Raw genomic sequence first — 26,374 nt, forward strand, 5'->3', positions numbered from 1 at the left:
CTTGTATTGAACTGTATTGTTGCTGTATTGTCTCCCGTTATATTGTAAAGTACTGAGCAAACTGTTGGCGCTATATAAATCCTGTATAATAATAATATACGTTCCCAACACACTGACCAAGCTGTTGGTCAAGGCTTCTAATCAGGAGCAATGATGTGATCACTGTAAGAGTCACTTGCAGCAGTCAGAAGCCGATAATTCGTTTTCCTCCTTAATTCCCTGAGTCTCAGAGAGATTTTTCATTTCAGAGATGTCACGGTTCTGCACAATATGTCTTTTAGCGTTTGTAGCTTACTCCAACGTTGTACAGTACATGTCATTTTTTTCGAAACATAATACACGGTGCTCCTTAATGGCCCCTAAAGGACCTCCAAAACCAAAACTCACCCCCATGCATCACCAGTTTAAACATACAGAAATAGTAAACCTGTAAGGAAGATATATATATATATATATACATACTGTCCAACTCTGGCTGGCTGACACTTGTGGGGTAAGTGTTTTATGTTTATCTGATTTGCCTTATAGTACATGCTACAGGTTCATTGCTGGCTGATTGATGTTTTTGGTCCCCCTGGTAGGGTTTTATAAATATTTGATCTGCCTTATAATCATGTTACTTGTTCACTGCCAGCTGACTGATACCTGTAATCATCCTTGAGGGGTAATTGCTTGATGTTTTATGTTTACATATCTGATTCTGATCTAGAGCTCCCATGTAGCTGTGCAGCAACATATCACGTCTAATAGTGTTCTACTGCTGGCTGCAATCAGCCAACAACAGATCACTATAACAGTGATCTTATCTTGCAAGGAGACATTGGACAGAGTTGCAACAGCTTTGCGCCATCCTATGTACTAAGAGAAAGTGCCGTGACAACACTACACACTGTATAGCAAGTTCTGAAGCCTGGGAGCCAATTGTTTCAGCTTCTGAGCCTAGTGATGGATGTCGGTTGTCACTGACAGCAGTTCCAGCCTGCATAGTGGCAAGGACAAGGCGTAAACCCCTGAATTTAGGTGCAGTTTAAAAATGGCGCCTGAGACTCAAGAGGCTAATTAACCTCCCTAGCGGTCTGATTATGTCCATATTTCTGTGCTCAAAGCGGTACATTTTTCTGCATGGAAATATGTATTTTTTTTATTGTAGGCCTGTAATTTTAAGGAATAACTCACTGAAATCTGTCCGAACAAGAGTCTAGTAAACATCCCAGGTATCTTACAATTTGAAACATGAAATCATAAATTATAATTTAATAAATAATCATAAAAAATAATAATATAATAATAATAAATTTAATTCAATAATGTAATCAAACCAAAAGTGACCTGAAATTTGAAATATAGCGCCAAGTTCGCACATCACTGAGCAAAGTCGCAAAATCGTTTTCAGTGTCTGATTAGGAATTTCCCCACAAATTATCACTCAATTTTGCAAGTGGTTCTAATTCACTATCGCTGTTCTCTAGCTGGTTTAAAACCCGATTTTGACCTAAAGGGACGCTTTTTGGACGCCATGGACATTTTTCAGTTTTCAGGCAGAAAGAACAGTAAAATGCAGGCAGGGCACAGGACAAAGCAGTAGGGACAAAATGTATGTGAAATGGTTTGATACAGTAATGTTATACTATGTGATTTTAGTGTATTTAGTGAATGTCACTTTTTGTCATTTTCAATTTTCCCGCCAGTTCTGTCCCCCGTACGTCCCGACGCTCACAGGGGACGGAATCCAGATGACAGATGCCGGCATCCGCCGGATTACATTGCAGGGGACACTGCAGGAGGGACATCGCGGGAGCACAGGACAAGGTAAGTGAAGAACAGATCGCGGAACAGCGCTGCAAGGTAAGCCCGAGTGTGGCTCGGGGTTACCGCTTGTGGTACTGAAACTTTACCCCGAGCTACACTCGGGAATACCGCCAGGGAGGCTACCAGCACTGCTAAATTGGTGTTGGCATGTAAGCGTTACAAGCTCGGGTTCAGATACACATTAATCCTTTTGTGGCCAAAGAACCAAAATGTAATATATCGTACCTGGTCGCTGCATGATTTTTATTTTTAGGATTTGCTCCTTTATTTTCACTTGGTGATCCTGCCATTAACACACTTGCTGTTGTAGGGTGACAATGATTTCTCACTTGATATCATCTTCCCATCTATATGAATTTACTCCAGAATTGGCTGCACATCATTGATCTAGGCCGCCTTCCTTATATCGCCAATGGTGAGCCATTCCTACATATTGTATGCTAGCAGGGCTGATTGCAGTCTCCCTGGGGCACATTTACAGGGTGTCACCCTAACCGTAGGGGCACAGTTGGGAAATAGTTATCTTAAAACAGGAAGTGCCAGAACATGGACCTTCATAACAGAATTATATGGTTTTATTTTACTGAAAGCTGCAGTTTTAAAAAGAATGAAAAAACTAATGTTTAAATGGCATTAACATGTAATAACTAATATACGTATTTTAGCAATTGGGTTTGTTTCTACTTTAAACAAAACTGTAATATACAAAAAATGAAAAAGTGAAAAAAAAACAACAAAAAAATATTAAAAGATACTGCAAATATATTTATATACAGAAAAAAATGGAAAACGAAAAAAGAAAAACAAAAAGAATGCTAAACAAAATAAAATCTTGTTGAGATGGCCAGTCCTACCTCTGTCCACACACATGACAAGAATGGGGCCTGTGGTTAGTGTGAGTCATTTCATGTCGGCTTAGATCTTTCTTATTTTTGGAGGCAAAACTGCACTGATTGCAGCGGTGAGGCCGGAGGTCGGAGTGTACAGACATGTGATCCTAACAGTGAGAAAAGAATGTCAAACATAAACACACAATAATTGCCAGCTGAAAATACAAATAAAATGGGACAAGACAGAAAACTCCACATGAGGCTGCTGACTTTTCAGTGCAGCTGCTGTCGTAACGAGTCTGCAGGATATGAAGACAGGTCGCCTTACCCTGACCTCAGACCAGTCGTCTGCAGTGAAACCGCAGTCTGGGCATCTGAACCCGCTGCGCCCTTCAATGTGCGCTTTTTTGTGAGTCTCCATTTCTGCTCGGCCCCAGAAGGCAGAATTGCAAATTTTGCAAGAGAACTTCTTTGCTGGAGCTTGAGCCTGATTTTCAGTGACCTGGATGGGACAACACAACACATTACCAGAGAATAACAATAGAAAAGCTATGGGTGTGTTGAAGATGTGGCATGATGTTCTTACTTGTGGCTGTGGTGGCTTGTTCAGGATCTGGAGGGTATTCCTATCCTTTCCACTGTTGGTTAGTTGTGTTTGTGAAGATCTAGAAAGGGCATCATTATTGCTGAAATTACAAGCAGTAGTTAGATTGGAAAACTAGACTTGGTTTTTAGTTTTTCTCCACCTTGTAGAATACTTCTGACCATCATCTTACCTGCACAATGGTGCTTGAATGTTCTCTGCATTTACAAGGCTGTACTCTGCAGTGGTAAAGGCTGTATTAATAGTGATTTGCTGCACTGTTCCTTCATAGCCTGCCTCTGGCACACCAGACTCTTCATAACCTGCTTCATGCACATCCGTGACTTGTCTTTCATTCATGTGCAGCGTTAACACTTGAGCCATGTGAGGCTCCTGTGATGTGACCTCTGATTCCTGGCTGTCCATCGATTTAACCACTGCTACCTGCATAGTTGTGACCACAGTTAGTAAAAAATCTCCCTCTGATCTAAAGCAAATAGTAGCAACTGTGCACAAAATACAGTAATTCACAGCACCCGAACTTTATAGTGACTACCAGCAATATGTTCTTATATTCTGCATGCAGCTCTTCAACTTATTAAAGAAACCTTTAAAGTGAATGACACACAAAATTTATTATATATATATATATATATATATATATATACACACACACATACTTGATGACCAGCGACGTACCCATACATTACTGGACTTTAGATGATTATACCGGGATGATGCCTGCAGCTACAGGCATCATCCGGGTACTGTCTTTTAAGAGCCACAGGCTGGCTCTCTTGTAATAGTAATCTAAGCAGCTAACCAGCCGTTGGATTGTTATTACAAGCTGCTGCAGGCATTATCCCGGTATTGTCTTTAAAGAGCCGAAGGTTTGTTCTCTTGTAATAGAAATCCAGCGGCTGGTTAGCTGCTTGCATTGCTATTACAAGAGAGCCAACTGTTGGCTCTTAAAAGACAGTACCGGGATGATGCCTGCAGCTGCTTGTAATAGCAATCCAGCGGCTCGTTACCTACTTGACTCCTGCTGCCTTCCTCCTGGGTAAATGCTCCTTTCTCCTACCTCCACTCTTAACTCCAAAACGCATTGACTCCTGCTATATTCAGAACAAATGGTGTATTTATATTTTTGTATATGTTGACCAGTTCTCACCTTTAGCTGCACCCGTTTTACGATTGGTGTCTGTTTCCTGAGAGAATCATCCCCCACTCCTCATGTGATCTTTATCAGCTTCTAATTGGGGTGGAGTTGAATGCTCATTTGAGCATCTCCCTATAAATTTAGATCAGCTCATGGGGGAGATCTCTGATGGGGGGCACAGTCTCTGATGGGGTGCTGCTTCAGATTGAGTGCGGCTTCGAACGAGTGCATAGAAGAAGCAGTTAAGCGCAGCAGTTGAACTAAAGCAGGAGAACTCAAGCAGCAGGAAGACACAACAACAGTAAGAAGCTCTACTGCATGCTGGAAGACTGCAAGCAAACACCCTGGGAAACCTCTTACATGCCTGAGACCCACTCTGTGTACCTTTATATAATACGCCCCTCTTCTCATCATATTACTACCCTCTGTTCCCAAATCTCATTTCTCTACCCCTCTGCTCCACCCCACAACCTGTACATCTCCCCCTCACTGCTATCATCTCCCTACTACTGCTCTCTTCACCTCCCCAAAATGTCTCTTCCACTCCTCCTTCTCATTTTCCTCTCCTCTGTTCCCAAATTCCATTCACTATATCCCTCTGCCCCTCCCAAACATTTGTATATCGTGTCCTCGCTGCTTCCCTCACCCCTCTATGGCACCCACCACCTCCTCCTATTACTCCGCTCTCCCACTGACCCCAACACCTCCACTAGGAGTTTCTCACGCTCCTGCACATCCCGCTCCCATGCCACCTTTCTCACCCTTCTCCTCCTCCTAGCCGCGGGGGACATCTCCCCGAATCCTGGCCCTCCACCTCCCTCACCCGCTCAACACCCTCCCACTTCCACGTCCTACTGCAACCCCCGCAACTTAGTATCTGTCTCCCTGCTCCCTAAAATCTCCCCCCCGTTTTCATGTGCACTCCTGAACGCCCGTTCGGTGTGCAACAAGCTTACCGCCATCCACGACCTCTTTGTTTCCCGCTCCCTCAACCTCCTGGCGATCACGGAAATCTGGATCCAGCCCACTGACTCTACCTCCCCTGCTGCACTCTCCTACGGCGATCTCACCTGGACCCACTCACCCAGGCCCAACGGTCGTAAAGGTGGTGGGGTTGGTCTGCTCCTGTCACCGCAGAGCACCTTCCGAGTCCTCCCAAACCCTCCCTCCCTATCCTTCTCCTCCTTCGAGGCCCACTGCGTCCGACTATTCTCCCCAACCCCCCTGAAGATTGCTGTGATATACCGGCCTCCTGGATCCATACCCCGCTTCCTGGATGACTTCTCCTCCTGGCTACCCTTCTTCCTCTCCTCTGAGCTACCCACCATAATTCTTGGGGATTTTAACATCCCTGTCAACCTCGACAACCCGGACACAGCCCGTCTCCTCCACCTAACCTCCTCCTTTGCACTTGCACAGTGCATACAATCCACCACCCACTCCGACGGAAATATCCTTGATCTTGTCTTCTCCAACCGATGCGCTCCCCACAACCTCACTAACACCCCCTTCCCTCTCTCTGACCACAACCTGATCACCTTCTCTATCTCCTCGTCCTCCAACGCCTACCCCTCCAAATGTCACACTAGTACCAGCCGTAACCTCCGCAACCTTAACCCTGCCTCCCTCCACTCTGCAGCTGATCAACTCCACGACCGCATCCTCCCCCTGTCCTGCCCCGACTTGGCTTTGACCGCCTACAACAATGCGCTCTCAACAGCCCTTGACTCACTAGCGCCTTTAACCACACGCAACACCAGACCCCGACCGCTCCAGCCCTGGCAGACTGATCACACCAAAACCCTCAAACGACAAAGTCGTGCCCTAGAGCGACTATGGCGCAAAACCAAATCCAAACAAGCCTTCACCCGCTACAAATCTGCCTTCCGCACCTACACCTCCTCCCTCCATGCTGCCAAACAGGCCTACTTCTTGACCCTCATCAAGGCCCTCTCCTCCAATCCTCGCCGACTCTTCTCTGCCTTCAACTCTCTACTCTCTCCACCCCCACCTCCACCCAGCACCTCACTACTGCCCTTGAGATTGCCAATCACTTCAAAAACAAAATTGACACAATTCGCAAGGACATTGCCGCAACTCACACGCCCTCTCAACCTGTCCCCTCTCACACAGCTACCCCCTTATCCCCCCTCCCCTCGACATAACCCGCAGGGACTTCGTCGCTGCTCAAACTCTCTCCAACCCCCTTCACCCTCACTCAGCTACCCCCTCATCACCCCTCTCCCACGGCCCCACCACTGCTCTGACCTCCTCTTCCACCCCACCCTACATTCCTCATACTGAAGCTCCCCCAACACTCCACACCTTTGACCTTACTACCATCGAGGAAGTCTCCAAGACCCTCTCTGATGCCCGCCTCACCACCTGCCCCCTCGACCCTATCCCCTCACAACTCCTACGACCTTCCTCCTCCTCCATCCTACGCTCCCTCACCCACATCTTCAATCTCTCCCTCTCCTCAGGCACTTTCCCCTCCCCTCTGAAACATGCACACATCACCCCCATACTTAAAAAGCCCTCCCTGGACCCCAATGACCCGAACAACCTCAGACCCATCTCCCTGCTCCCATTTACATCTAAACTCCTCGAGCGCCTAGTCTACACCCGCCTATGCTCTCACCTCAACGACAACAACCTCCTCGATCCCCTACAGTCCGGCTTCCGTCCCCTACACTCCACCAAAACTGCCTTACTCAAACTCTCCAACGACCTGCTAACCGCCAAAGCTAATGGACACTATTCAGTGCTCCTACTCCTTGACCTCTCTGCGGCCTTCGACACAGTCGACCACCCCCTCCTCCTCAAAAAACTACACTCCCTCGGCCTCAGAGATTCTGCTCTCTCCTGGATCTCATCCTACCTGTCACAACGCTCTTTCAGCGTTACCTATAATGCTACCACCTCCCCCTCACTCCCCCTCTCTGTTGGGGTCCCTCAAGGCTCTGTCCTCGGGCCCCTTCTCTTCTCCATCTATACCTCCTCCCTTGGTCAACTCATACACTCTCACGGCTTCAACTACCACCTCTATGCCGACGACACACAAATCTATCTCTCAACCCCCCACCTCACCCCCTTGGTCTCAGCCCGAATCACACACCTACTGAGCGACATATCAGACTGGATGTCGCTCCACTTCCTTAAATTGAACCTCTCCAAAACCGAGTTTCTTGTCTTCCCCCCAGCCCGGACACCACCCCCCATTGATTCCTCCGTCACGTCCAACAACGCTACCATCAAACCCGCCCTGCAGGCCAGAGTACTGGGTGTCATTCTGGACTCCAACCTATCCTTCCAGCCCCAAGTCCAATCTTTAACAAACTCGTGCAGACTCCACCTCCGCAACATCGCCAAAATCCGCACGTTCCTAACCCCAGAAACCACTAAACAGCTCATCCACTCCCTCATCATATCACGACTCGACTACTGCAACTCCCTCCTCACTGGCCTGCCTCGCCGCTGGCTATCCCCTCTTCAGTCCATCCTGAACACGGCTGCCAGACTCATTCACCTTTCCAACCGCTCTGTCTCCGCCACCCCCCTCTGCCAATCCCTCCACTGGCTTCCGATTGCGCAACGGATCAAATTCAAAATCCTAACGCTGACGTACAAAGCTGTCCACCATACTGCCCCGAACTACATCACTGACCTAATATCCAAGTACCGCCCAACACGCACACTCCGCTCCTCACAAGACCTCCTTCTCTCTAGTTCCCTGGTCTCCTCCTCCCATGCCCGCCTCCAGGACTTCTCCAGGGTGTCACCCATCCTCTGGAACTCCCTGCCCCAACCCATCAGATTATCACCTACTCTCCTCTCCTTTAGGCGCACCCTGAAAACCCATCTCTTCAGGGAAGCCTATCCCACCCCCTGCTAACTTGCCTCCCTCCTCCACTCTTCCTACCACTCCATCCCCCACAGCTATCTCCTCCTGTGCCACCACCCCCTCCCTCCTAGATTGTAAGCTCGAAAGAGCAGGGCCCTTGATCCCCTCATGTTTTGCATTGTATTGGTATTGTTCTGTCACATGTTCTGTCTCCCTTTGTAATGTACAGCGCTGAGCGAACTATTGGCGCTTTATAAATACTGTATAATAATAATAATAATAATACTTGGATTACTATTACAAGCAGCTGGAGGAGATCTGTGTCACGCCCCCTGCGTTTCCCCTGGCTGATAATGGAGCTGCACAAAGAGCGGAACCGCTCTATTTGGCTTCCGGTGATTGGAACACCTCTATACAATGCTTTGGAGGGGTGTCCCAATACTTTTGACAATATAGTATGTGTGTGTGTGTGTATTTATATATATATATATATATATATATATATATATATATACATACACTATATTTCTATACACTATATTTCTATAAACAGTTGTGAAAGAATGGGTCGCTCAGTGAAATCAAACATGGTACCGTGATAGGTTGCCACCTGTGCAATAATTCTATCCGTGACATTTCCTTGCTACTAAATATTCCCCGGTCAACTGTTAGTCGTATTATAACAAAGTGGAAGTAACTGGGAACAACAGCAGCTCAGCTACGAAGTGCTAGGCCACATAAAATGACAAAGCGGGGACAGCGCATGCTGAAATGCACAGTGCGCAGAAGTCTGCAGCTAAAGACCTACAAAATTTGTGTGGCCGTCAAATTAGCACAATAGTGCGTAGAGCTTCATGGAATGGGTTTCCATAGCCGAGCAGCTGCATCCAAGCCTTAATTCACCAAGTGCAATGCAAAGCATCGGATGTAGTGGTGTAAAGCACGCCGCCACTGGACTCTAGAGCAGTGGAGATGTGTTTTCTGGAGTGACAAATCACGCCTCTCTGTCTGGCAATCTGTTGGACATGTCTGGGTTTGGCGGTTGCCAGTAGAACGGTACTTGCCTGGCTGCATTGTGCCAAGTGTACAGTTTGGTGGAGGGGGGATTATGGTGTGGGGTTGTGTTTCAGGGGTTGGGCTTGGCCCATTAGTTTCAGTGAAAGGAACTCTTAAGGCGTCAACATACCAAGATATTTTGTACAATTTCATTTGTGGAAACAGTTTGGGGATGGCCCCTTCCTGTTCCAACATGAATACGCACCAGTGCAAAAAGCTAGGTCCATAAAGACATTGATGAGCGAGTTTGGGGTGGCCTGCACAGAGTCTTGACCTCAACCCGACAGAACACCTGGGATGAATTAGAGCAGAGACTGCGAGCCAAGCCTTCTCGTCCGACATTAGTGCCTGACCTCACAAATTAACTTCTAGAAAAATGGTCAAACATTCCCAAAGACACACTCCTAAACCTTGTGGACAGCTTTCCCAGAAGAGTTGAAGCTGTTATAGCTGCAAAGGGTGAGTCAACTCAATATTGAACCAGGGCAGCACAGTGGCTTAACGGTTACTATTTCTGCTTGGCAGTACTAGGGTTGTTGGTTCAAATCCCAACCACGGCACCACCTGCCTGGAGTTTGCATGTTCTCCCTGTGCCTACGTGGGTTTCCTACGGGTACACAGGTTTCCTCCCACACTCCAAAAACATGCTGGTAGGTTAACTGGCTCCTATCTAAATTGGCCCTAGTATGTGTATGTATGAATGTGAGTTAGGGACCTTAGATTGTATGCCCATTGAGGGTTAGGGACTGATGTGAATGTACAATATATATATATATTTAAAGCGCTGCAAATTGATGGCGCTATATAAGTGCCTAAAATAAATAAATAAACCCTAACAGACTAATACTGGGATGCCATTAAAGTTCATGTCCGTGTATAGGCAGGCGTCCCAATACTTTTGGCAATATAGTGCGTGTATATATATATATATATATATATATATTAGTCCCACAGCTGATTAAATAAATATTTGCTGTCTTGCAGTGCTAGAAGGTTTAACAGAATCTTCAGTATCTGAAACTTCCAGGGGTGACAGATGGCTGTGCCCCCTGCTGCTTTTTGTGGTTTCCCCCACTATGTCACCTTTGTTTTCATAGAGAGCTGTAAGGATGTAGTGTCCAGTAAATGGAACCACATCACACAGTGGGGGAAGCAGCCAGAAGTAAGGAAAGAGCTGATTCTACTGTATCTAACCCTGCAAGAGGAAGGATTTGATTAATTAGTGGTAGGACTGGTAAAGTAGGCTTAATGTTCATATAAAGGGTGTTTTTTTACTTTTTTTTTCAACAGAGTGGCTTTGCATGTTCTATAATTATTAGCTTAGTCATGCTGTGTGAAATCTCCAAACTAATCTGGTTACAGGACATATCCTTTCTGATAAACTATATTTAATTGTGGCCATGTTCAAAACTCAACATACTTGTAATGGTCCTCCGCTGCCATCCCTCTGGGCACTCATGTTCAAAAGAAGATCAAGGGCAGCCTGAGTTGCAAGTTCATCTGCTTCTCCATCTAAAAGAGAAATGTGTTCCTTTTTAATATTTACTTTTGTTGAGTCCTTGAAAAATTTAACAACCTGCAAATTTGGATTTTAATGAGCAAAAAAGTGAGGATATTGGCCATAGCAATTGGCTGTTAAGATTCATGGTCTCATCAGCAGTATAAAGAAAGACTCTGGCTTTACAATAGAAACATCTTTATTTAATTACATTTTGTTATTGTATTTTGTGTTTTATTCCCAGAACAGAAAAAGGACACAGCCTTCCACCATCATTTATGATGTAAAAAGTTAATATTTCTGTTTTCTATCTAAGCATGGCTGCTCATACTGCATTTCACAGCTGTACAGACTGTGCAATAACTATACACTAGTAATGCACATTACATTTTTTTTATATGTATATTACATTTAATACCAGTAAAACACATGCAACTCCCAGGTATAGGATAGAAGGTGGTAACATCCAGATGATTATTACCAAAGGGTTAGTAATTCAAATGCACACATCCTATCCAAAGTGACATCAGGTAACATCTGATACATCCAGACATTTTTCAAATTGTAGAACATTCAGTATGCTGATAATCATATTTTCCCAATCTAATAGTACCATTAACTGCACACATCCTTTGATGTGCTATTTCCAAGTGAACCTGTGGTCAGGCATTCAAGCATTTACATATTCTTGACAAGCAAAGTAGGCTGTGGGGTAAATAAATCAATTGAGCTTTAAAATAACCCTTAGGCTGAGTTCACATTGATGCGGTGCGGAATTCACAGTGTTTTCTGTGCGAATTCCGCACCGCATCAGAATCGCACCCCGTTAATGCGAACCGCTGCGGGTGTGTATGTTAAGTTAACAACACCCCGAAATCGGTCCACAAAACACGGTGCGATGTGCAGAATCGGATCGCATAGATGTGAATACCCATGTAATCCGATTCTAGGGCGGACCAAAAAAAAGGGTCCTGCACCTTTTAATGCAGCTGCAGTATGATTTGAGCCATACAAAAATGTATGGCTCCAATCGCACTGCACACAAATCACATGTGATTTGCACAGGAAAGCGGTGCGGTTCTTGTGCGAATCACATGCGATACACCGCACCGCGTATGTGTGAATCCAGCCTTACTAACCTCTGGTGCTGCAGGCACTGTGCAGCAATTCATCCTCTAAGTTCACAGCAGAAGCAATAAAGTTGTTCAAGTCCTTCTTAGCAATTCAGCTTACACTACCCCAGCCTTCTACCATAAGCAGTGACTTATGCAGGCCATAGATGGCTCGAAAATCGGCCGATTTTTCAGCCGAAAATAAAATCGGATGATTTTCGGATCGTTAGTGGGTTGATAGGTCGGTCGTTTTTCGGTATTTTGGCAGATTTTTTTTATCGGTAAAGTTGGAAAAAGATCGGCCGATTTTGCCGATCGGCTGATTTTCGCGGCAATTATGGGCAAATCGGCCAATCTTTTTACTGATAAAAAATCTGCGCATGAGCAGTGACCTGCAAGAGGAAGACAAAAAGAAGAAAGAAGAAAAAGAGGATGAAGAAGAAGAGGATGAAGAAGAAGAAGAGGATGAAGAAGAAGAGGATGAAGAAGAAGAAGAGGATGAAGAAGAAGAAGAAGAGGATGAAGAAGAAGAAGAAGAGGATGAAGAAGAAGAAGAAGAGGATGAAGAAGAAGAAGAAGAAGAGGATGAAGAAGAAGACGAAGAGGATGAAGAAGAAGAGGATGATGAAGAAGAAGAAGAGGATGAAGAAGAAGAAGAAGAGGATGAAGAAGAAGAAGAGGATGAAGAAGAAGAAGAGGATGAAGAAGAAGAAGAGGATGAAGAAGAAGAAGAAGAGGATGAAGAAGAAGAATTCCAGTCCGGCAAAAAGTGTCCCTGCAGAGAGCTCCGCTATTTCTTTGACAGTTCCTTGACATTTATAGCGGCTGCAACAATGTATCTGTTTCCGAATAAAAACATCTGTATCCTAAATGGATACAAATAGATACAATGTTGCAGCCGCTATAAATGTCAAAGAACTGTCAAAGAAATAGTGGAGCTCTCTGCAGAGACACTTTTTGCCGGCTGTAGACGGGATGAAAATCGGCCTATTTTTTTTCACCGTTCCTGGTAACGTCGGCCGCTTGAACGACCGATTTTTTTGTTTTTTTAAAGAAAAATCAGCCAGTTTTCTCCCCATCTATGGCCTGCATTAGTAACCTTCTGAACTCTAGTGCAAGCATAGAGAAAAGCAAGAGCTCCGAGTGGGGAGTGATGGATGAGCTGAGCTACTGAGAGAATGACTTCTGTGCTCCTGCTGCAAATTTGAGGATGAAATGCTCCATAGAGCCAGCAGCTACTGAATTCAGTAAAAGTGTGTTTTAAAGCTTGACCACAGATTCCCTTTAATTTGATTTGCTTTTGTTTTGCCTAAAATGAAACCTCAGATCCTGCAGTTTCCAAAACATCTTCACAATCTAGCCAGCCAGGTATCCCTGCAAACCATATCCTAGGATTCATCAGGACTGCAGCACCTTTCTCAACTCTACTATATTAGATCCATCCCAGGTCTCTGAACTATTCAAATAAAGTATCAAAACTATTTCAAAAAATTCAGAAATGAAAAAAAAAAAAAAATCACACACACAATAATCATCTCACCTTGCTCATATATGATAGTAGCACCTTCCAGTGTATTCTCTGCCTGCCCTTCCTCCTGAGATTGGGGGTGCAGCAGGTGATAAGTGAGCTCTTTGGGTTGACCCTAATATCAAAAAATATATACATTAAATTGATTGATCAAAACTCAGATTTCTACCTGAAGTGACTTTGCAGTGACAGCTACTCAAAAGGATTACTGATTCAACTGGGTATCCCGACACATTTTGGTTTAACTTATTTGTGAATCATGGATCAGTTAATCCATCTTTAGGAAATAAAATTCAACATTCTTGGGGAGATTTACTAAAACTGGAGCACTCGGAATCTGGTGCAGGTATGCATCAACTTCTAACTTCAGCTTGTTCAATAAAACCTGAAAGCTGATTGGTTTCTATGCAGAAGTGCACCAGATTTTGCACTCTCCAGTTTTAGTAAATAACCCCCACAGTGTCACTGTGTTACATCCTGCTACTCACTTCTGCATGGCGCACTGAAGTGTTCTGGTCCTCTGGTTGGTCATACTGCTGCTGCTTCAGTTGTTCAATTTGCTGGTGAGAGAAAAAAGGTCGGCGGCGACAAGGTGCCTCCTCAGGGTGGCGCTGCAACCACTCCTGATACAGGTGCGTGTGACGACACTGGACATGAAGACGCAGGTTCTTCTTGTGCTTGGTGGTGAAGTGGCAGTATTCACAGCCAAAGGGTTTTCCAGCTAGGAAGATATAGATTCCATGAGCATAGAAGGAAACATTATGATAACATGCACACCAATGATTAATAAATAAAGTTAAGGTAATGTGTAAAACAATATCAATTAGAAATCATTTTTCACTAAAAGGCTGACTTTTGATAACTGTGGACAGTTGGCGCGAGTTCATACAAATCCCTGCTTTCTGCTCATGATGTTAAAGAAAGGTGTTAAAGTGAGAATGTGTTTTGCCCATGCCTGACAAAACTACAGGTTTGCTTTATGGTTTCATTGTGATTATTCCTTTTTGACCAGATTCGAAGTATTCCAATTGAATCAGAATCGAAAATCGAATGGCTTTGAATTCATTGTGAAGAATAGCTGGTTCTTTTCTATTCGAAATTTGAATTGCAGAAGATGGTTATATTCTTTCTATTTTGATTTTATTCTATTATAATCTATTATTTCATTTTTTATTCAATTATTGTATTCTCTATTCTGTTTTACTCTATTCTATTCAATTTTATACTATCCTATTCAAAATGTGAATTTTGGAAAACCGCTATATTCTTTCTATTGTGTTTTAATTTTCCATTCTATTCCTTTCTATTCTATTCTGTTTTACTCTATTCTTTTATTTCCTTTTCAATTTCATTCTATTTTTTTATTTTCTATTCTATTCTGTTTTACTCTATTCTATCATATTCTTTTCGAAATTTGAATTTTGTAAGATGGCTATATTCTATTAAAAATCTATTCCATTTTTTTTCTTTTCTATTCCTTTATTTTCTATTCTATTCTTTTATTTCCTTTTCAATTTCATTCTATTTTTTTATGTTCTATTCTATTCTGTTTTACTGTATTCTATTATATTCTTTTCAAAATTCGAATTTTGTAAGATGGCTATATTCTATTAAATTCTATTACAAATCTATTCCATTTTTTTCTTTTCTATTCCTATTTTCTATTCTATTCTTTTATCTTCTATTCTATTCTTTTATATTGTGTTCTATTCTTTTCGAAATCCGAATTTTCAGAAGATGGCTATATTCTAACACAACTACACATAGTCTTTTAAGGAAATCAACAATATTCAGCAATATGTTTATAATTCAAATTTGTTTTTAAATTCAATGTAATTTTCAAATTTGATTAGAGTTTCAGACTAAATTTAGTTTCGTTATTTCGGATTTGGTTAAATTTGTTAAATTTGTTACTATTGTCATTTGGAAATTCAGATACATTCGAATCTTTGAATAACAAAAATTTCCATTCGGAACGAAACTAACTGCACATGTCTAAGGGGTACCTATTACTCTTCTCAGCATGGGCTACTAAAAACATCCATGTTTCATTGTGATTATTCCTTTTTGACCAGATCCGAAGTATTCCAATTGAATCAGAATCGAAAATCGAATAGCTTTGAATTCATTGTAAAAAATAGCTGGTTCTTTTCTATTCGAAATTTGAATTGCAGAAGATGATTATATTCTTTCTATTTTAATTGTATTCTATTATAATCTATTATTTCATTTTCTATTCAATTATTGTATTCTCTATTCTGTTTTACTCTATTCTATTCAATTTTATACTATCCTATTCGAAATGTGAATTTTGGAAGACCGCTATATTCTTTCTATTGTGTTTTATTATTTTCCATTCTATTTTATTCTATTCTGTTTTACTCTATTCTTTTCTATTCTTTTATTTCCTTTTCAATTTCATTCTATTTTTTTATTTTCTATTCTATTCTGTTTTACTCTATTCTATTATATTCTTTTCGAAATTCGAATTTTGCAAGATGGCTACTCATCCACTCTGAGCAGGGACTGGAAAAAGCTGGTATCAGGTCAAAAAACCAAAAAAATTTACATATATACATACACACACAAGACACACTATATTGCCGAAAGTATTGGGACGCCCCTCCAAATCATTGGAATTAGGTGTTCCAATGACCTCCATGGCCACAGGTGTATAAAATCAAGCACCTAGGCATGCAGACTGCTTCTACAATCATTTTGAAAGAATGGATCGCTCTCAGGAGCTCAGTGAATTCAAGTGTGGTACCGTGATAGGTTGCTCTCTATGCTCTGTTGTGCTAATCTGAAGGCTACATGAAGTTTGGAGGTCTTTAGCTATTGACTCTGCAGACAGTTGGCGACTTCTGCGCACTGTGTGCCTCAACATGTGCTGACCCCACTCCTTGCTTCCACTTTGTTATAATACCACTAACAGTTGAATATTTAGTAGCAAGGAAATGTCACGGATGGACTTATTGCACAGGTGGCAACCTATCACGTCACTACGCTTGAATTCACTGAGCTCCTGAGAGCGACCCATTCTTTCACAAATGTTTGTAGAAGCAGTCTGCATGCCTAGGTGCTTGATTGTATACACCTGTGGCCATGGAGGTGATTGAAACACCTAAATTGTGTGTGTGTAAAGTTTGCAGAATAAAAGACATTAATATAAAAGATTGTCTCAAGTCTACTGAGCACTATCAAGATGGGTAGTCTTGATATAAATGAAGAGTTGAGTACTGCACCTGCATGCTTGGTGGCCTGGTGAGACAGTAGGAAGTCCTGGCGGAATGTGTGATATTTGCACTGACTGCATTTGAATGGCTTGTCATTCATGTGAGTGAGCTGGTGATTCAGAAGCTCTTTTCTGTCTTCACACATATATTCACAGAATTCACATTTATACCTTAAAAGGAAAATCAATATCAGATTAATCTGCGACAGTAATGATCAACCTAGATGATTTACAATCTCACATGTAGCCCCCATTCCTCCAAATGCAAACTTATTGAACTTTAAATAAAGGAATAAAAAGATACAGTAGCTGTGTGTATGCAAGCTGTAATGCTCCAATACTGCCTGCAGTGGTATCTATTAAAGTAAAACTCCAGCCATATTTTAAAATAATTTGGGCTACATTGGCTAGAGATTAGAACCTCTGTCAAGTTTTTATTGCTATCTGTGTCTCCATTGGGTAGATTTTTAATTTTGTCTCTTGCATCTCAGTCATGTCAATCTCCTGCGGTATGGACTCCAGCCATGACTGCATGGTATTTTAAAAGATAGGCTCTCTGATGGTAAAAACAGTGAACTATCCCACATGGAAGAAAAATATATTTGAAATATATTTTAAAAATATTCATCACAAATATATTGACATATTTTGGCCATATTAAATATATTTCAAAATATATTTCAATAAATATATATATATACACTGTATATACTGCATGTTGAAATGCATTTTTAAAATACATTTCAAATATACTGTATGTCTTTAAACATACAAATCAAAATTTTTGGAATGCATTTACAATTATATGTAAAAATATATGTTAAAATTACTTTTTTATATGTTAAAAAAATCTGAAGAATATATTTAGAAAAAAAAAAATTTAAATGTATTTTTACATTTTTTATTTTGTAATATATATATATATATATATATATATATATATATATATATATATATACATATACATATATATACTGCATGTTGAAATGCGTTTTTGTCTGTGTGATAAGGTGACACCACAGCACCAAACTGGGAAACAAGGACAGAGCAGTCACCCTATAAATGGAACTGCCTCAATAAGGACCTCCATAGCAGGATCCCCAGATATCTCAATAAAAAGTACAGATTTAAAAAATATTGAACATGACTTTTAAAATTAAATTAATATGTCAAAAAGATTTCCGTGATTGGGATTATATATCCTTTAAGGTCTACTCTTTGTTGCTTAATTTAAGCTACAGCACCCTGCCGCTATATTGAATTAATGACATTTTTGAAGTAAATTGATAAGCAAAGGATATTGCTACTAGCTAAGTTTTAATGGCTTCTCTAATTGATTGGGTGCAAAATGCTTAAAAGCAAAAGCATTCTTTACTGTGCAGTCCTGCCTGATGGCGCACACCTTTTTTCCAAAAAACATACTGACCACCTCCTGCAGGACGACTGGGGAACAGCTCACCCCTAGGAATGACTATGGCTCTGTCCCACATATGCACTAGAAAGGAAGCCAGCAAGGTTGTTTTCGGGAGAAAGGCTGTGCAACGCTGATCAGGGACGCACAATAAAAGCTGCTGGAACATAGAAGAAGATTCTGCATTACGAAGAGTGGGGGATTTGTTGTGGTAAATAACTTTCTTTTCAAGAAAATTCAAGAACATTCCTGGATGTACAATAGATATTGTGAGCAGATAGAACAAAATGGGCATGCGCCATACAAATAACTCAGAGATATAATCCTGAAGCACTGTAAATGCAAGTGATATATCATAATTTATGGCCTCAGCCCAACCTGGGAAGGCAGGTGTTTTTTTTTTTAAAGGTTCTCTAAAAGTGCCAAACCAAACAACCCACACTACAATGAAACTTCAAAATGCAATAAATAATAATAAAAATTATTTTTTGTTGCTGCTAAATCACTGTTATGTGTTCCCATATCCAAATAAACTATTACATCAAAATGTGCATCGCAACAGTTAAAGTAGGAATGCGATCACATAAATATAGATTTTCTCATGTATAAATAATATAAAAAAACTTTTAAAACCAGCAATAAGTGACGAAACGCATCAGTGGTGGGGTCATGTGACGTCATTATGCCCGGAACCGGAAGTAAGCCAACTTCATACCTATCTGAGGAACTGATGCTGATCCTTAAGGGGCCAATGTATTGCTAATAAAATGTCTTTACAATTATAAACCTCTTTAACCACTTGCCCTCCAGAAGATTTACCCCCCTTCCTGATCAGGCCATTTTTTGAGATGCGGTGCTGCGTTACTTTAACTGACAATTGCGCGGTCATGCAAAGCTGTACATGAATTAATTTTTTTTCTCTTTTCCCACAAATAGAGCTTTCTTTTGGTGGTATTTGATCACCTCTATGTTTTTTATTTTTTGTGCTATAAAGAAAAAAAGACTGACAATTTTGAAAAAAAAAACAAGAACAATATTTTTGACTTTTTGCTATAAAACATATCCAATAAAAAATAAAATTTTGTCATAAATTTAGGCCAAAATGTATTCTGCTACATGTCTTTGCTAAAACAAATTCTCAATAAGTGTATATTAATTGGTTTACGTGAAAGTTATAGCTTCTACAAATGGCTGTATATATACTGGATTGCGGGACTGCGGTGGGCATTCTGATATGGTGGTGGGAACTAACTGCCACTGACATATCCAGTGACACTAATACAGTGATCCAACAAATGACAATAAAAAAATCTTGCGTGCTTCCATGAATTACCAAACTTGCCCCTAATGAGCTTGAGTAAAAAATGAATAAATAATAAATATTACTGTGACTGTAGCAGCTATTGCACACTGCCCCTATCTCATAAAGGTGAACACAATGATATTTTGAAAACCAGTGCAGCGCTACAAATCATGAAACCAAAGTGTATAAAAATAAAATAAAATTAAGTGTTCAGAATACTTAGTGTGCATAAACAAAATATGCTCAAAAAATTAAAAGCCCAAACTTTTTGGTTTCATGATTTGTAGCACTAAACTAGTTTTCAAAATATCACTAATACAGTGATCAGTGCTAATCTGGGCGATCAAAGGGTTAACTGTGTGTTAGGGAGTTATTTTATTGTGTACTGTTTTACTAAGCAGACCTGCTGCTTTCTCTCTCTGCTGTGCAAAGAAATAGAAAGCAGCACGTCCATGCTGAGAGTAGAGAAATCTGTGTTGTTTACACACCGATCTCTCCCCTCTCAGCTTCGCTGACGATCACCGAATCGCCAGCCATAACTGGGTGATTGACATTCTCAGGAGCCAATAGTAGCACGGGTAGGGCGGCACACGTACGCCCCCTACCTGGAAATGCAAAATCACATATATTTAAGTGAATTTGCCCAGTGAAACTGCCCTGTAGCAGTGCAGCTGCTATAGGGCAGCAGGCAAGTGGGAAAAAGCGACATTAACGCTTTGTTTTTTATTAATTAAAATAACAAACAATACTTACCAGGTCTGAGCAGCCCCCTACCTCTTCTTCTGGAGTCCCCCACCGGTGCTCCTGGCTTCTCCACTTTGACAGGCATCCCCATGGGGGCACTCGCGCAGGCCCAAGCCACCCTGTCTGCATCCATTGACATAGAGCCCAACCCCCCCCCCCCCGCCCTTTTTAGCACAGCATTTGATTGACAGCAATCTGCCCAGGGAAGAGGAAGACAGCGGCGAGAGGCACTGCTTTTGTGTACATTGCTGGATCGGATTGGGCACAGGTAAGAATAAGGGAGGGCTGGGGGGATTTTGCAGCACAGAAGGTTTTTCACCGTAATGCATAGAATGCATTACGGTGAAGATTCTTAAAGCAATACCAAAGGTTAATTTTTTTTTTTGTACAATAACAAACATGTCTATACTTACCTGCTCTGTGTAGTGGTTTTGCACAGAGCAGCCTGGATCCTCCTTTTCTTGGTTCCCCCACAGGCTCTCCTGGCTCCTCCTTTCTATCGGGTGCCCCCATACAAAGCAGCTTTCTATGGGGGCACCCATTGCTCCGTGTGTCCATTCACACACGGAGCCGCAGATTTGCCCCAACCCCTCTCGCTCCTCATTGGCTGACTGGCTGTGATTTACAGCAGCGGGAGCCAATGGCTCCCACTTGCTGTCTCAGCCAATGAAAAGGTAGAGACCTGGGATAGCCCAGGCTGTCATGCACATCGCTGGATCTTGATGGAGCTCAGGTATGTATTGAGGGGGCTGGGGGCACTGCTGCATGAAGATAAAAAACCTTGAGCCTTTACAACTGATTTAAGTCTTCAGAACCATTTTAAAGCCTGAGAAAGGTTCCCACCTCTCTCAACTTTTTTTTTTTTTCCAACTAACCAAAATAGGTTTTAGATACTAATTCCTCCTTAACCACCTCCCGTCCGGCCGTTGTATATAAACGGCCGGACGGTGGCACTGCAGGGTCGGGTGGCCGTCTATAAACGGCCTCCCTGCACCCTGCTTGTGCGCGCTCCCTGGGAGCGCGCAGCACCGCGATCCGGTGCCCGCTGTGTCCTCCGGACACAGTGAAACACCGATCCTCGGACGAGACCTCTGTACGAGGTCCCGATCATGTGATCACTGATTGGCCAATCTGTGATCACATACAAAGTAGTATGCAAGATGTCACTTCTGACATCATTGCTTACTACGTGTGAAATCTGTGAATGATCACAGAGGTCACATGGTACAAGGCTATTCACAAAAGCCTTGTACCATGTGACAAGCTGTGACCAATCACAGCTCACTCAGTACTTCTCAATGACTGCAAGAATGCACACAGAGAGAAAGAGAAATGATTGCTTTTACATCCTATATGGGTGTAAAAGCAATCAGTGTAAAAAAAAAAAAAAAAAATCTTCATCACCCCCCACAAGTAGTACAGTGTCACCATGGTGACACTGTACTGCTAGGGTGACAGTATGTAAAAAAAAAAAAAAATAAATAAAAAATAATAATATAAAAAAATAAAATAAAAATGTAAAAAAAAATGTTTAAAAATTATAATTTTTGCTTTATAAACTAATTTGGATTTTTTTTTTTTTACTAAAAAGATAACGGAATAAATTTTGGCTAAGATTTATGATGAAATATTATTTATTTGCAAAATTGTATAAAAAAAACACTTTTTTTCAAAATTTTTGGACATTTCATTTACATAGCAAACAAAAAGACAAATCCCAGTGGTGAATAAATACCACCAAAATAAAGCTTTATCTGTCTCAAAAAAATGGTAAAAAATTAATTTGGGTACAGTGTTGTGTGACCGCGCAATTGTCATTCAAAGTGTGATAGCGCTAAAAGCTGAAAATTGCCCTGGTCAGGAAGGGGGTAAAAGTGTCCGGTCTGGAAGTGGTTAAATTTCTTTTAGGCATTTATGGTAAAAGAAACTGTAAAAGTGTCCAATGAGAAGATGGCAACATATACTATATCCCAAAAAAGCCCTAGGAATTAGGACCCCAAGGAAAGCTACAATGAGCTTTTTAATGGTTATTTATACAGTCCATGACATATTCATTGCGCTCCAATACTTTATTGTAATACTACTATTGAATTTAATTAGAAGGTGCACATTATTGAACCTGCTAGGAACCCTCTGATAATAGTTGATACATTTCTATGATATATATTTTTGCTTTATTGTGGTAGCTCCTTGATCTTTGCCATTGTTATCAGATTATTATTGAGTACACAGCAGTGTGAGGAACCATGGGAACAGCTCTATGTCCATACGAATATAAATGTCAGTCTCCGAATTGACAGAATGTCGGTCTACACTGGATGGACCATCTCATTAGCAGCACATACCCGATACTGGTGGTGGTAAAAGTGTTAAGGACAACTGAATCCAAGGTCATCGAGAATAGAGAAAACTTCCACATAAATTGGAATACATACAGACTTGATGACAGAAAATCAATGCGTATAATCCTACAGAATATTTATCTGTTGATATATTTTATTGGGAAGCAGTTAATGATCAATTTGAAGGGAAAGAAAAACTGCAAATATCTAATATTGCATTAACGAAGCTATAATAAAACAGAAAGTCAATAAAAATGACCTTGCGGTAACACCTGCTGAAAGCACATACACAACAATAAAAACAAAGAAAGATAATGAGGCCTCCAGTAGAGGGAAAAAATTAGGGTTGTAAAATATAAGGCAATGCTGACAGGTAAATCATCTAAAATACATTACAGTAATAAAGCACACAAAATTACAGGCTCACCTGCAGGAAAGAGAAACTCTGAGCAAAATCACTTGGTAAGAAATGATTAATCAGTACGGGGGTACAGAGTAATCAGAGTAACAAGTGGGTGGTAAGAAACTTCAAACCATCATGTATTCGGGCAAAGAAGCAATAACATGCTCTGGCAAAAAAAATGAAGCTTATTTAACCACTTCCCGACCGGCCGTTGCATATAAACGGCCGGACGGTGGCAGTGCAGGGTCGGGTGGCCGTTTATAAACGGCCTCCCTGCACCCTGCTTGTGTGCGCTCCCTGGGAGCGCGCAGCACCGCGATCCGGTGCCCGCTGTACGAGGTCCCGATCATGTGATCACTGATTGGCCAATCAGTGATCACATGCAAAGTAGTAAGCAAGATGTGACTTGTGACATCATTGCTTACCACGTGTGAAATCTGTGAGTGATCACAGAGGTCACATGGTACAAGGCTATTCACAACAGCCTTGTACCATGTGACAAGCTGTGACCAATCACAGCTCACTCAGTACTTCTCAATGAGTGCAAGAATGCAGACAGAGAGAAAGAGAAATGATTGCTTTTACATCCTATATGGGTGTAAAAGCAATCAGTGTAAAAAAAAAATCTTCATCACCCCCCACAAGTAGTACAGTGTCACCATGGTGACACTGTACTGCTAGGGTGACAGTATGTAAAAAAAAATAAAAAAATAAAAAAAATAATAATATAAAAAAGTAAAATAAAGATGTAAAAAAAAAAAGTTTAAAAATTATAATTTTTGGTTATAAACTAATTTGGATTTTTTTTTTTTACTAAAAAGATAACGGAATAAATTTTGGCAAAGATTTATGATGAAATATTATTTATTTGCAAAATTTTATTTAAAAAAACACTTTTTTTCAAAATTTTTGGACTTTTTCATTTACATAGCAAAAAAAATAAAAATCCCAGCGGTGAATAAATACCACCAAAATAAAGCTTTATCTGTGTCAAAAAAATGGTAAAAAATTAATTTGGGTACAGTGTTGCATGACCGCGCAATTGTCATTCAAAGTGTGATAGCGCTGAAAGCTGAAAATTGCCCTGGTCAGGAAGGGGGTAAAAGTGTCTGGTCTGGAAGTGGTTAAAGTGTAGAGATCCCTTAAAGAGAACCTGTCTCCAGAATATTCACTTCAACAACAACCCTCCTGTATTATATGTGCATTCAATGCAATTTATGCATGCTCTTTACCTGGAAAGGCCTCCCTTGTGTAGTCATCCAAAAGCTCTGAGACTGCTGCTTGGTGCCACATGTTGGATGTGATACCAGCAACCCCAGCAGACTCAGAGTTGTAACTCAAGTGACACTGTATATCGGCAGTCTTCAACTGGTAGGTTGACACGTAGATTGCAACTGCCCCCATCATACCACAAGCTAGCATTCTTTCCTGCCACCTCTCAAACCTTAGATACAGTGGCATGAGGAGCTGTAGGAGGACCTAGGCTCCTTCTTGGCTCTGATATGTCATATGACACAGTTGAGGTGAAAACTTGGGAGGACTTTCCTCACCTTTGTGGGAGCCACTGCCTGGATGGAAGAAATCTCCATCTACCTGCAAGCAGAATAGGAGCATGTGTGCTGGAAGGGATAGAGAGAGTAGCGTTGGGGACATCAACAAGTGCCTGCAACTTAATCTAAAGGCTTCTGTCACTCTTAGCAGCCAGTGCCATAACAGCTTGAATGCTCAATGTGGGTTTGCGTCACCCTCCACGGCACCATCAGTTTTTAGTAATTGCTGTGTGTTACTGGGTGTGGCTGCATAGGGATTCCTATTTAATTCCAGAAGTTAAGGCGGGTGATAAAATGCAAGCACAGTTGTATAGATGGTGCCATTGATCTATATCACTCTATAGTGTAAGACTATTAAATCCCCAAATCACTCCAGTAGGCTCTGTGTAGTGTGTGTTACTCCTGACCCCTGCACTCTGCACTACATATTCCTGACCTCTGCACTGTTTGTTACATACTACTGACCTCTGTACTCTGTGTTACATAAGAATGACCTCTGAACTCTGTGTTCCTGCTGACCTAAGAACTCTTTATTATTCATGTCCGACTATGCAGTTATAGCATTATATATTACTGACCTCCAAACTCTGCCTTACATACTACTGACCCCTTCATTCTACAGTACTTACTACTGATCTCTGAACACGTATGACTTTCCTTACTTTTTAATTGGACCTTGCTAGGTTACCGCCACACACACTGCACCCTGGTGATCTTAGATCTCTTCCATGTTGTTCGGGTAGATTTTTACCTCTCCAGGGTTGTCTACCCTTGCTCTATAGTATTCCCCTTCACTCCTCCCCAGGCACCCGCATAAAGGGTTATGTAGGGAGCGGAGGGGTGGGGCACAGGAGATAGGCCAGTACTGACAACAATCAGACAATCCCAGAAGAGGAAAGCGCTATAACATGCAAAGAGGGAGGTTGTGCCACCTCTTGTTATTAAATTCAAAGGCACATGAATAAAAAATAGTTTATGGTAAGGAAACAAGCTGCTTGGAAGAATTTGATGGGAAAATGTCATATTTCCTTATTAAAGTTGTCTTACAATATCTAATAAAGCCTCCAAAGCCTAGTTACTTTAGCTGACTTTATGCCAAAGGAGTGTCATTATAATTGACTGAAGTCCTTAAAAGTTCATGTTGCTTGCAGGTGGTGTTGGCCATTCCTTACACACAAGAGCTACTATCATGCGTGCGTCTGTTGTGATCATCTGTGCCACGCCATATAAGACTACATGACCCATGGCAGAAAAAGCACCTTTAGTTAAGTATTCTTGTTATATTTTCTAATATGATTACATTTGTTATCTGGATCTGTCATTACTTAATTAAATGTTATAGCTACAAGTGTTTGTGTGATCTCTTTTTACACTTACATGTATCGAATACAAACCCAAAAACTAAAACTATCATGTAACTGTGATAAAACAGCATTTAAATTTATTTTGTTTTAGGCTAGGTTCACATCTCCATGTTCCTGCGGGCTGAGTTTTGTGTGGGCATGAGAGCCCATTCATTTGAATGGACTCCCGTGCCCTGGAACACGCAGGGAAGAAGTCCATGCACTTCTCTGGAAAACGCAGCCCACACGGGAACCTTGGTTCCCAGTACAGTTGCGATTTCCAGTGCGGGTGGCGTGCCGTTAGAAGTAATGGCACCCGCCAGCGGGTCCGCACTCCACCCGCAGAGATGTGAACCAGGGGTAAGCCAGTTCCTAAATCCATGTAAACATTGATATTTCAGCCTTTTTATTTTAGTAATTGCCAATATAGTCTAAATACCTGGAATACCTGTCATTTCTATACAGCCTCTCCCATCCCCCCCTTTCCTGCTCTATCCTGTCAATATTAACCATGGCTCCATGACTTGTTGCATTGTCAGTTTTTGTACTTTTTTCTTAACCACTTCCCGCCCGACCCATGGACATAAACGGCCGGACGGGAGCAGTGCAGGAGTGAGTGGCCGT

General features: G+C 41.6%; 1 protein-coding gene across 2 annotated transcripts in view; it reads right to left on the reverse strand.

Annotated features, from left to right (window-relative positions):
* Positions 1-26,374, reverse strand: part of ZNF335 (zinc finger protein 335) — a 143,855-nt gene that overhangs the window by 17,610 nt on the left and 99,871 nt on the right. For both annotated transcript variants that reach the window (XM_089673432.1, XM_089673433.1), the window contains exons 14-21: positions 16,665-16,825; positions 13,908-14,140; positions 13,432-13,534; positions 10,702-10,793; positions 3,416-3,666; positions 3,226-3,325; positions 2,968-3,141; positions 2,664-2,806 (exon numbers count right to left, since the gene is read on the reverse strand). In XM_089673432.1, the coding sequence (XP_089529558.1) occupies positions 2,664-2,806; positions 2,968-3,141; positions 3,226-3,325; positions 3,416-3,666; positions 10,702-10,793; positions 13,432-13,534; positions 13,908-14,140; positions 16,665-16,825 (1,257 nt within the window). The remainder of the gene's footprint in view (positions 1-2,663; positions 2,807-2,967; positions 3,142-3,225; positions 3,326-3,415; positions 3,667-10,701; positions 10,794-13,431; positions 13,535-13,907; positions 14,141-16,664; positions 16,826-26,374) is intronic.

Source organism: Staurois parvus, unplaced genomic scaffold (assembly GCF_062004578.1).
Source record: "Staurois parvus isolate SC_StPar_1 unplaced genomic scaffold, SC_StPar_1.0 ptg000137l, whole genome shotgun sequence".
Taxonomy (NCBI): domain Eukaryota; kingdom Metazoa; phylum Chordata; class Amphibia; order Anura; family Ranidae; genus Staurois; species Staurois parvus.